The sequence below is a fragment of the Scardinius erythrophthalmus genome, assembly GCF_964197995.2.
Source record: "Scardinius erythrophthalmus genome assembly, chromosome: 18".
NCBI classification, from domain to species: domain Eukaryota; kingdom Metazoa; phylum Chordata; class Actinopteri; order Cypriniformes; family Leuciscidae; genus Scardinius; species Scardinius erythrophthalmus.
In genome coordinates, this window is record NC_138238.1 from 9,120,949 (window position 1) to 9,133,135 (window position 12,187).

Consider the following 12,187-nt stretch of genomic DNA (forward strand, 5'->3'; position numbering starts at 1 on the left):
TACCCACATTCTTCAAAATATCTTTTTTTGTGTGTTCAGCTGAAGAAAGAAATTCATACAGACCACTTGAAGATGAGTAAATGATGACAGAACTTTCATTTTTGGGTGAACTATCCCTTTAAATGAACTGCACAAAAAAGTATGAAAAATATTCACTATAAAATGTAACCTAAAAGATAATAGACATAATTTGTACATCTAATATAATATATAATAACTTGAAATGTGAACACAAAGAACATTTTGCATAGAAATTCTGTTACACATAAATCTTTTTATTAATTTAACCCAATTTTCACCCAAAAGAACACACTAAAATGGTTTAGACCAAACAGTTATCAACTTCTGAAGTCTGCTAACATGTAACTTGAGCATTTTTAGAGGTCTCCACGTCATCTGCTAACTTTTAAACACCTGTAATAAGCCGTGTTACTGAGAAGGCAGCATTCCATTAATATCCTCTGATTTCAAACCATATCTCTCTCCCTCTATATATATATACATTTGCTCTTTTGAAATATAAAATGTAAGATCCCCAGAAGCGAGATCAGGAAATTTATCAAAAGAATAATCTATTACCATGATTAGTTTAACCAGCAAGGTATAAAAAAAATGCAGTTGGGGGAAAAAAGACGCAATCCACACACAGTGTGGGTGTAACAGACTTCAGATACACATCACTGCAGAACATAAACCCATGAGGCACTGATAAGAATCACATCTTCATAGCAAATATGGAATGTAGAACAACAAAGCAATGCAACCCTGAAAAGAAATCCATTGCACAGTGAAAACAAATAATTGACTATGGGAAACAGTTACGTTCAACACTAAATCAAAAATTTATATGGTCCAATTTCAGAAAACCTCAGAAGTTTGATAGTGATAAAACAAGACAAGCTGAACACACAAATAAAATCAAAAGAGAAAAACAAAACGCACAATTTTAGTCAGCTAGCAATAAATCAGACATTTTGCATCAGTCGGAACATCGGCGATTCTCATACTTCATTCACTTATAGCTGGTTTGACTAACTATTAGATGTAACAGTTAACAATATAGTTCACTTTAAATATACTATTAATTATAAGTTAACTCTTTGGAAGAAAAATCTGATACTGCAGCAGACCCACATAGAAAGACACTCCTTTAAAAGGCGTACATTTGATTGCATTAAAAAGAGAAAGAACTTAAAAAATTAGATCAAAATGTGTTTCATAAAGGACTTTGGATGAAAATGCAAGAAAATATTATTTGCAGGATTTTTCTGAAACACATTAAGGAAGTCTCTGGCTGGACTACACTGGAAAAACAAAGATGTCAGTAGTCTCAGATAAGAAACTCATTTTTACCAATCAGACTGACCACTGAACATATTGGCCAAGGTAACATTAACACTCCATGTTCAAAATACAGAATAGCAGATTGAAAACACTAAGGCACAGTAAATGGTTCAATAGTTCCTAGAAAAAAATAAAAATCTGAGGTTTTTCACCTCGTATTAATTGTAAAGCCGACGGAAGTTTCTGGCTTCAATTTTCATTCACAGAAGGAAGTATGCAATAACTAAATTACATTTTACAACTTGGCATATAATTTACCGTAGCAGACACAAGGGGGTACACTTGTGCCGTTTTCCTTCCTATGCGATGGTCCAAAACACAATATTCTTAAATGCCCAGCGTGCCCATCAAGGCCCATTTTTAATGTGATGCCCGCTCAGTTTATTACACCAGACATTCTGTTTATTGCACCAGATTCAGCAAAATCTCACACAAAACAATAATGGATCTCATAAGGGACTATGGATTCAATGTTCCCGGCGGACAACTAAAGGATCGCATCAAAGTGCCCACTGTCATCATGAACCCAAAAGGACTGTTGTGTCTACTTTTAAAATGAGGAGGAAAGAGATCACTCTCACAGCCAGTCTACACGTCCATTTGAGAGGTCCATGTGGTTCCAGACGTTGTCTTTCCAGAACATTCTACTCTAGTCTTCATTCTCCTGCCTTTGAAACGTCTGTTTAAGCTGGCGTGTTTGAACCAGAGACCCTGCCAGCAGCTGTCCCTTTAGGTCAGCGTTTAAGTCTAAACCTCCTACGTCCCGCAGAAGATCCAGGTCAGCACCTCCTCCACCCTCAGGGTCCACAGCTCTGCGCCTCCTCCTAAGGTCATTCTGTCCGCTCCTCTTTTCCTCTACATTCTCCTTCAAGTCCCTGCCTCCTTTTTGCTTAGGCATCGGCTGGAGTTCTTCTTTGGGTGCACCTTGCTCTTTCTTCGCGTCAATGACCTGCTGTAGTTGGTCTAGTCGTTCCTTATGCTCGAGTATTGATTTCTCCTTCTCGGCACGTTCCACGATCTCTTTATCCGTCTTCTCTCGTTCCCGTTTTAAACTCTCATCCTCAAGACTTCCTTTGTCCTGCCGCTCCTTCTCCTGCCGCTCAAGTCGCGCATCAATGACCTGTTGCATCTGGTCTAGCCGTTCCTTGTGCTCGACCAATCTTTTCTCCTTCTCGGCACGCTCCATGATCTCTTTATCAATCTTCTCTTGTTCCTGTTTTAACCTCTCTGCTTCAAGCCTTTCCTTCTCTAGCTGTTCCTTTTGCTGCCGCACGTGTTCCAGCTCCTGCTCGCGTGCCAGTTCCTCTCGTCTTTCCCGCTCCTTCCTCTCCTTCTCAACACGGGCCTGCACCTCCTTCTCAATCCTTTCCTTATCCAACTTGTCTTTCTCTATTCTCTCCTTCTCCGCCTCCAGTTGGGCCAGTTTCTGATTCAATCTCTGCTCCTCAGCAAGAGGGTCAGGATTGAGTTTGTCTGGTTCTGGTTCTCGTTGGTGCAGTGGAAGACCTTGGGCGTCGACCTCAGCAGGTACTTCTTCACCTTGCCCTGCTTGGTTTTTCAGCTCCAGCTCCTTCTTGAGAACTTCAGCACCTCCTTCTTGCACTGATTCAAGGGCATTGTGGGGAAGACCGGCTACAACATGAGCCTCTTTTGCTGCTGGGTCCTCAGGAATCGGCTCACCCTGGGGCTGTTGCAACTGGGCCGAAATGACAGCGGCAACTTTAGGCTTCACTGACCCCGCCATCCCTTCCAGCTGCCTCTGCACAACATTCTCCACCTCACCTGCACCCTCTCCTACAAAAGACATGATGTGTTTCATTACTGCACTGCAAGCAAAATCACTTCAGAAGGGAGCACCAATACTGCTCATTCCACAAATAAATTTGAGAAGAGCTGTGTCTGTATTGGTACCACCAGTATGAAACAATGAAAGCGTTTAAATGCACATTCTTAACTAGATTATGCTCAATAAGTCGGCAGTGCACGTGTTCGTGTAACTGCATTAACCCGGGTTCCTTTATCGGAGTAAGGTCATAAAAGGCTTATGCATAAACCTATCATCACAGCTAGATTTTTGCCCCTTACGGCGATTTCGCCCAGCATGTAAACGCATTAACCAGCTTTCGGTTGGCTTGTTGAAGTGCGCATGTGTGATACGTGACCGGAACGCATCCAGACAGAGCAACTCTTTTTTGATCACACTCTTTTCTTGAAATCTTGTGCAGAAGTGGTACAGTCAAAATGCTGCATCTGTAACTGCACGAGAGGATAATATTTGAGCCGTAAGTTTCCCGCTGACATTGCAATAATCTTTTTAATGCTTTATTTAACATCACAACCGACATAACAAATGACATACTCTGAGTCAGAAACGCAAATTAAGTTTTGATGTCACTACCGGGAAATAACCTGATTTATTAATAAAGTCTTGTAAAGGCGGTTTACTTGCGTTGTCTGGTTATTGGTTTTCATGTAAACAACAAATTATTTCAATAAGCTGATTTTTGTAAGTTATCAGCATACTGGTGTACTTGTAAACAGGATCATTATCTGACTTTAGAGACTAACCTGCTGCTGCCTTTGGTTCAGCTTCTCCTTCCTTTACTTGATGGACCTCCTCCTGGTCCACATGTCTTTTCTGCTGTTCTACTGCCTTTGGTTCTTCTTCTCCCTCCTTAATTTGGTGGATCTCCTTGTGTTGCTCCTCAATCACAGCCAGAAGTTTTTCCTGTTGGTCCAGTAGCCTTTTCTGCTGTTTTTGCTGCTCCTTAATGACCTGCAGCAGCACAGCATGGTCCAACTGACCCTCTGAGGATCAGTCAAACAGAAAGAAAAAAGAGAAGAAACAATGATCCAATATGCCTTAAAATTTTATTTGAAATTTAAAATCCTTTGAATATAATTAATGTAATTATCTATGGCCAAAACAGTTGTCAATCTGATTGTTTATCAAATTAAAACTAGATTTTACATTTTTCTTAAGAAAATGTTAGTGGTGAATGCCTATACAAAACCTGCCGCCGTGATGTTGTAGTTGGCCTGATAACTTTCCCAGTATTTGCCAAGCAGTAATTAAAACAAGGTGTTCTGATTCTCAAGCGTATTGTTAAGTTCTTCTAGGTTGTTGCTAGGGTGTTTCTATGCAGTTAGTAGTGTATTGTTAGGTGGCTGCTAGGCGATTGCTGTGTTGTTCTGTGTGATTTTTTGTGCACTGCTTGCCAGTTGCTAGATAGTTACTAGGGTGGTTCTATGCATGTGCTAAAGCATTGCTAGGCAATATGGAATCCTAAAAACATCAATATGGAATTCTACCAAATAAACCGCTTTCATCATAAAACAAGAGACAGTTGTACTTCCAGAGCTATAGAACACTATACGCACATAAGCCGCTTTTCCAGAGTCGGGCCGAACAGTTCTAAGAACAGTAAGGACTGGTTCCAGTTGTATTTCCACTTGAGCCTGGTTCAGCACGACATAATTACAAACCGTTCTCGGCCCCGAAATTTTCAGCATGGTTGGTCACTTGTCTGTTGCCTGGCTACTAATTTCTCTGTGCACTATTTGAGCAATATAAACACAAATTAATAATAAAATTAAAAGAAATATCTGATCATCCTCCATAACAGTCGCTATTCTCATATCGTCTGTAAACTCTTGTGTTACCCATGGTAATGACTGACACATTTGTATTAAATTCCGAAGAGTTCTGTTATCAGCACCACAGTGGAAAATGAAACCATATCTGTACCAGCTGGCCTGGATCGGCACGGAATGGAGCGGTTAAGCAAAGAGAACTGTTTGGCCCGATGGTGGAAAAGCAGCTATATGCAGTAAACTAGATGAATAACGGTCAATGTATAAACAGGTTACAGACTATTAACTGTTACTAACAGACTAATATCTATTATTAACAGTTATGATTGAAGTGTGAGAGAATGACTTAAAAATAATAGCAAAGATGACAGACTGAATGAACTGAGAACAGCAGATATAATACACATCATCTCGTACCTGCAACAATCTTTTTAATCACTGTAGGAGGCAGGAGTCCATGGCACAACAGAATGGTGGAGGAAGATAAGAAATCGAGAAACAAAAGAGAAAAAGACAGCAGAAAGAGTGCAAAGTGCCTTAATAAAAAAACAAGCCACGTGAAAGAGACAGATTTAAGATTTGGTGCTTCCTTGCAGTATATCTGAGCATAGCAATGCAATATGACAGTTCAGATGTCGGCCAGAGAAAACAGAGAAAGTAAAACAATTACTTAGAAAAGAAAAAGGGCAAGATAGGTTCACATATCAAATACTACTACTTTCTAGTGTATGGATTGAATAAAATGAATTTGCTTAATAAAATGATCTTGTATTGTCTCCTACTAAGTCATGGGTAAAGGAGTTATATATTTATAAATGAATTATGAATATTATTAATCTTAGATATTGTGTAACAATAAACCTATGATTAACGGAGAGAGAGAGAGAAAAAAAGTCCATTGTCCATTTCCCACTAAGAAACAAGGGTAGAAACCATCTGGCCAGGAGTTATGAAGAATAACAGAACCAGAAAAAGAGAAAGGAAAATTGCAACTGTGAGCTCACACATCTGACTGAATAACAGAACAGGAACCACTATTTTTCAAACCACACTTCCTATAGCTTATGGACAATGTTCTGTGATGGATAAAGCACTTACCTTCCATCTTGTCCCCATCTTCATCCTTGTCTGCTCCTCCATCCTTTCCATCTGGAACCTTCTCTTCCTTGTGCTCCTGCACAAGAAGCTTCTCCTTCGCTGGAGGAAGCACAGTCAATGAATGAACCAATCATTTGCTTGGGCCTTATGATGTGCCATATAAACAGAATATGAATAAATACAAAAAGTCAAAGACTACTACTTGAGAGTTTATCAGTCATTGACGCTAAACAGAAACTAGATGTTTACATATTATGAAGATCTGGGAGGTTGCCAGAGATTTGTTAAGGAGATGCTAATGTGTTCACTTACGTTTCTCATCCTGGGGTTCAGGGGCTTTCACAATCTCCTCTGGTAGCTTGTCTCTGGCCACTTCATCCTCATCATGCTTCTCATTCACTTCAGGCAGGTTTTCTGGTTCTTTATGTACCACCAAGGGCTCAACGTTCTTTAGATCTTCTGGATTTTCTGCCTTGTCCAATACCTCATTAGCTGCAAGCTGGTCTTGATCTACAACCCTTTTCACCACATTTATTCTTTCTTTTGACTTCTCCTCTTTTATAGATTCCTGCCCTAAGTCTTGTGCTTGCCCTGCCCCCTGCTCAGCCAGAATCTCCTCCTCCTCTCTGGCAGGCAGTTTCTTTTCTTCCTCCACAGCTACAGGTTGTTTCTTTTCATCCTCTAGCTCCTCCTGGTTTTTGATCTCATCTACCTGAACTCTGTCATGAGGGATGGGCGGCTCATGGCGGTGGGCTTCCCCTTCTGGGACCGCTACACCTGTAGAAGATTAGTCATAACTCTTAACTGCTCAGAAGTTCATAAAGCCATCAAAATTACAAAGCTGAATGGATTACCTGCTCCAGGGCGATTCAGCTGAACCTCTTCCTCCTTATTCTTTCCCTCAGCCACTTCCACAGGTACTTTAATTTGAGGGGGCTCTGCTGCTTCCTGCTCTGCTGGCTGTTTAATCTCTATTGGGGGCCTATCTGGCTTCTCTCCTGGATGAGGATCCACTCCATTCTCTTGCATTAGAAACAGACAGACAAACTAGATGTCACAATTAATTATTTCAAATTTCTGTGCAAGGTAAAAGGCATGTCAAAATTATCCCATACCCAATGTTATCAACCTATGACTCTCAGGCTTCAAATGGCTCTTTAATGACGGTCTCAAAGTTTTTTTTTTTTTTTTTGGTTCTTTACTTAGATGTAATTTGCAGTGTGACTCTTTGACAAAAACCCTACTTTAGGTACAGACAAACTAATCCAAATAAAGCAAAATGATGGTAACAACACTGCATTGGTCTTCATTATGGCAAAAATCCCCAAAGTTGAAGGTATAAATTTAATTTATCCAGTGAGCATTCAAACAAATCAAAACCATCTTATATTTTCTTGTATCTTATAGCAGAAAAAACGTTCTCAACATTATTAATAAAAAATATATATTTCTTGAGCATGGAATACGCATATAAGAAAGATGATTTCTGGCCATGTGACCATGTGAAACTGAAGAATAGAGTACTTGCTGCTGAAAATTCAGCTTTGCCGTTACAGAAATAAACCACATTTTAAAATATATTAAAATAGAAAAGTATTTTAAATTTGTTTTTAAATATTTCACAAGGGACTATGGATGAAAATTAGCCAATTTAGCTGAATCTGGCACATTTGACATATTGTCATGTATTATTAATGTGTATTGTCCCTTATAAAATAAACAAAATAATATTGCTGTTTTTACTGAATGTTTCACCAAATAAGAGCTGCCTTGGAGAGAACAATAGACTTCTTTCAAAAAAATTACAAAACCCTACATTTTTTAATGGTAGCCTATATAGAATTGACAAATTAGAGAGTTTGGTGACATGAGTCAAAAAGTAAAGCTGTTTCAGAGAAAGGTAATACTAAATAATAAACTATATTTTTTTCTTTTGAATAGTATTTCACAATACAACAATGAATGTGTATTAAAAAAAATGTAATTTGTGCTCATTAAGAAGGCTTTTTTACAAATGTGATTCTCTCAAACCAAAGAACTTGTATCTTAAACTGGTTAAGGCTGAGTACCACTGTCATATACAATATTCTTTTCACTCCAAGCCATAGCAAGAAGCCTGAAACTAAAATATATGCATGCTTTTCAGCTGCAGCCCAGTCTTAAAAATCCCAGAGTGCACCACACAAATACCAGTAGAGGGCAGCAGAGCATGAAAGACCAACAGGATACGAGCAGAACAGTAAAGATTTATAATAAGGGTATGAGATGGATGCTCAGTGCTTTCCATATAACCTTGCCACTCATCCTGTGCAAAACAGCCTTTGAATATTTACAATGTCCACACCTTTCTTTAACCGGAGTCCACTACCGTAACAGATAATCTATTGCACGACAGCATTTATGGATATGCAGAAAGGAGTTACACATTTCCAATGAGAAAGGATAGCAGTCTTGATAAACATTATCTAAGGGAGCGAGACAAGAAGAAGGGAGTTGGAAAGAAAGAGCGAGCGTATAGTAAAGGGGGTTGGGTGCACTTCCCTACAATCCTGAAAAGCAAAGCGTGCCTGCGTGTACAGCTGCAAACGCACACCTCTACATGCCCGCGGGCCCCATGTTCCACTCGCTCGCTCGCTGAGCCCTGCGTTTTCATACAGCTGCCCTCAACAGCACGCTGTAAACAGGAAACAGGTGTGGAAGTGGGTGTCCGCTCAATGATAAATGCCAGTGTCAGTCAGCAGGAGGGAGTGAGAGGGAGAGGAAGGAGGAGTGGCAGAACAGAAAAGGAGAGGTAATGGTGGATGAAGTTGTTGGGACGCTCCTGGTATGTGCCTTTTTACGAGCCTCTGTCCTGTATCAGCCTGTGTTGGAGGGAACACTGTCGTTTCTGCCCTCTCCCAGAATTGGACGCCCTCCCATCTTCCTCCCCTGACCGGAGCCATAACGGGAAAACGCCACCGGCCGTTTCACTGCTGCTCTGGGACACCGAGCGCTCAGGTTTGAAGGGCGTCATTCAGGTCACTGATTCAAACAGAGGCCTTCTACTGGAGCTATTCATTTGTGCTCCTTCACAATTCTTTCTCTTTTTTTTCTCATTATAACTCATCTTTTCAAAACTTCTATTTCTATTTTGTACCATTTTTCAACTCATTATGACTCTCTCTCCATAAATATTAGGCATAAATGTACCTGGTACTTTGGGCAACTCTTGGGGGATGAGGATAGGAAGCTTGTCCTCAGTTCTTGCGGGGACATCCAGAGGGGGGTTTAATTTCTGCGGCTCGTTGGAGGAAATGGACAGCGTGGTGAAGGTACTGATGAGCAGGATACCGAGACCGACCCACAGAACCAGCTAAAACAGAAAGAGAGGAATGAAGAGAGAAAAGAGAGTGTATATGGTCATCTGAAATACTTCAGTAAAAGATCAATGGTGTGATTCAGATTTGTCTTTTTATTGTCAGGCTCTATTAAATGCACTCAAAAATATAATAAAAATACAATTTATACAGACACACCATGTCTTTGATGAATATTTTTTCAATTTCTGCAACTCCTTAGATCATAATGCAAAATATTGCTACGTGGATTAAAAAACAAAGCTGGAAATTATTATCACAGTTTTAGAAAGTTATATAATATTTACAAATATAAATATCTGTTAAATATTAAATATAAAAAGAGACTTTATGTTGATATGTCCACGTAGTCAAATTAAATTACCTCAGAAAAATCCCATATTAAAAAAAAGTTTACTTTGAAAACTAACAAATATAATTAAGACATGTACACTAACAGTTAGTCAATGTATTAGGAAATTATTATAGGTTTTACTTAATGATTACCCCACTTTGCAAAATAACTTGCAAAGATAAAAACTGGCAAATTAAATGAAATGAATAAAATGGTAATAAGTGTTTTTAATTTTTTAGAAGATATCTTTTTTTTTTTTTTGCTAGATTTAGAAAAAGTAAAAATGGAGTTATTATCCTCGCCCATTCAGAGTTGGCCAGAAGTTTAGAAAATTGGTGCAGAGTGCGTTGGCTGACCAGAATGTTTGCGATTGTGGGTTTTTGATCCACATCTTTCATCTCTGGAATGCGTTCAATGTGAGTCCTCATGTTTGTAGTGTACCTAACATACTTCACTTTGACTTTACACAGCTTGCATTTTGCATACACCTTGTCAAGCTTCCCCTAGAGATGATAAAATCAAAAGTTTGTTCAAGTGCTTGACCTCACTGAAAATGGGAAGGATGTATTCATTTTACCCCCTCCTTTGCTCAAGGCTACTCCACTTCTGCTGCACTTCCTGCTCATGGCGTGAGGTGTGTGCTCTCTAAACTGTCCCAGTACAGCACCGCTCTGCTCAATACACAAAGCTGGCAAGGGTATCGTTGGCATCCGATCTACAATAATGTCCTACAGTCATTAATGGTGCCCCAAACGCTGACGAAATCTATTAAAGCAGGCCCTTCCCAGTTTCACTGCCCCTGATCTGTGGGTATTCTTTGTGCAGCAGTGGACCTGGACATGTCAGGCTGCTTGGCATGAGACATGGAAGACTGGCATAATACACTCACGCCAACACAAACATCTGCTGCACTCATTATGACAAGAAGCTCTTTTGGAATGATCCTCGCCCCAATATCAGAAACACCACCCATTTGGGTGGACTCCAGTGTTTGGGAAGCGACCCTGGTGGCAAACACTCATGGGCATGGAAGTGTGGCATGGTTGGCACTAAAGAACATTGAACATCAGTATGTTGGCTGCTCGCAAACCACACAATGCAAGAGAGGTGAGGGAGACATCAGCATTGTGGTTACACATCATCTAAGATGAGACCTCAGTTGTTTTCACTCTATTGTGAGAGCAAAGGCATCTGTAATTTGGGCGGGAGACGGAGGGGGCACAGCTCGAGGCACAGAGCCAGACAGTGCCAGCACACACACTGTGGGAGTGACTCCACACAGCAAGTCAATGCACTTGCAGGATATCAAAATTAATGACAAACTCCATTACAAAGAGAGAAGAACAGCTGCCTTTTCTTCCTCACACACAATCCCAGTGCATTCCTGTTTCAGCTCACATCAGATTTCACAGACAAAAATTTGATGTCTGTAAGATTTTTTTTATGTTTTCGAAAGATTTGCATTTATTTGATAAAAAATATAGTAAAAACAGTACCATTGTGACATATTAATAGGAATTTAAAATAACTGTTTCATATTTTAATATATATATATATATATGTATATATATATATATATATATATATGGGTAAAAAATGAACCGTCGAGTGTGCCGTAGGCCCATACCTGTGCAGTCCAGGCGTTCTTCATGATCTTCTTGTAGATAAGAGCTGGGCAGATGAAGCAGATCAGACTGCCCATGGTGGCTCCAGTCAGACCCAGGATGGTTTCCACTATGGCACACAGACACATACATACATTTATTTTATAATATCATTCTGTAATCACAAAAATGTGAGTGCACTACTAATTAAGAATCTAAAAACAAAAAAAAATATCATACTATAATTATAACCAATATTGTAATTTGGTAGTAATTTAATAATTTGGCTCTAAAATATGATTGGACAAGACATATTTGAAGCTGTAAAATCGCCCATGCACACATCACTTGCATTCTATATTAACGTATTAAGTTGCTACATTACAAAACCAAAAACACAACCAAAGGTAATGATAATGACCTATATTATTTGGAAGAATTTATTTGTGTAAGTATTTTGCCATTAAGTAATTATTCTAATTATTCATTGGACATTAGAGTCTTTTTAGAAAATATGTCAAATATTAGTTCACTTTTCTACTTTGTATTGCTCATTACATTTTCATTTTCTTAAACTTTCAAATGTTACAAATGGCTTCTAGAATTTCTGGTGGTGTAACAAAAAAAATTGTCTTTACAACAATACAATTTTTCTTTACATCTTGTAGACATGTACAGTAAGTGTACATGTTAATAATTTTATTCAAACAAATTTTCCAAGAATACTTTAAGATACGAGTATATACATAAATACACTACCATTCAAAAGATTGAGGTCAGAAAGATTTTTTTTGTAAAGAAGTCTCTTATGCTCACCAAGATTTGATAAGAAACATACAGTAAAAACACTAATATTG

At 39.0% G+C, this 12,187-nt stretch overlaps 1 protein-coding gene across 6 annotated transcripts in view; it reads right to left on the bottom strand.

Annotated features, from left to right (window-relative positions):
- Positions 1-254: 254 nt before the first annotated feature.
- The window catches only part of slc38a10 (solute carrier family 38 member 10), a 29,649-nt gene continuing 17,716 nt past the window's right edge, over positions 255-12,187 (bottom strand). For 4 of the 6 annotated variants that reach the window (XM_081393355.1, XM_081393354.1, XM_081393359.1 and 1 more), the window contains 8 exons: positions 11,354-11,460; positions 9,226-9,388; positions 6,891-7,058; positions 6,349-6,813; positions 6,037-6,135; positions 5,356-5,376; positions 3,913-4,152; positions 255-3,138 (listed from right to left, as the gene is read on the bottom strand). In XM_081393355.1, the coding sequence (XP_081249481.1) occupies positions 1,994-3,138; positions 3,913-4,152; positions 5,356-5,376; positions 6,037-6,135; positions 6,349-6,813; positions 6,891-7,058; positions 9,226-9,388; positions 11,354-11,460 (2,408 nt within the window). In that variant the 3' untranslated portion in view covers positions 255-1,993. The remainder of the gene's footprint in view (positions 3,139-3,912; positions 4,153-5,355; positions 5,377-6,036; positions 6,136-6,348; positions 6,814-6,890; positions 7,059-9,225; positions 9,389-11,353; positions 11,461-12,187) is intronic. The other 2 variants (XM_081393357.1, XM_081393356.1) reach the window with 1 other exon arrangement.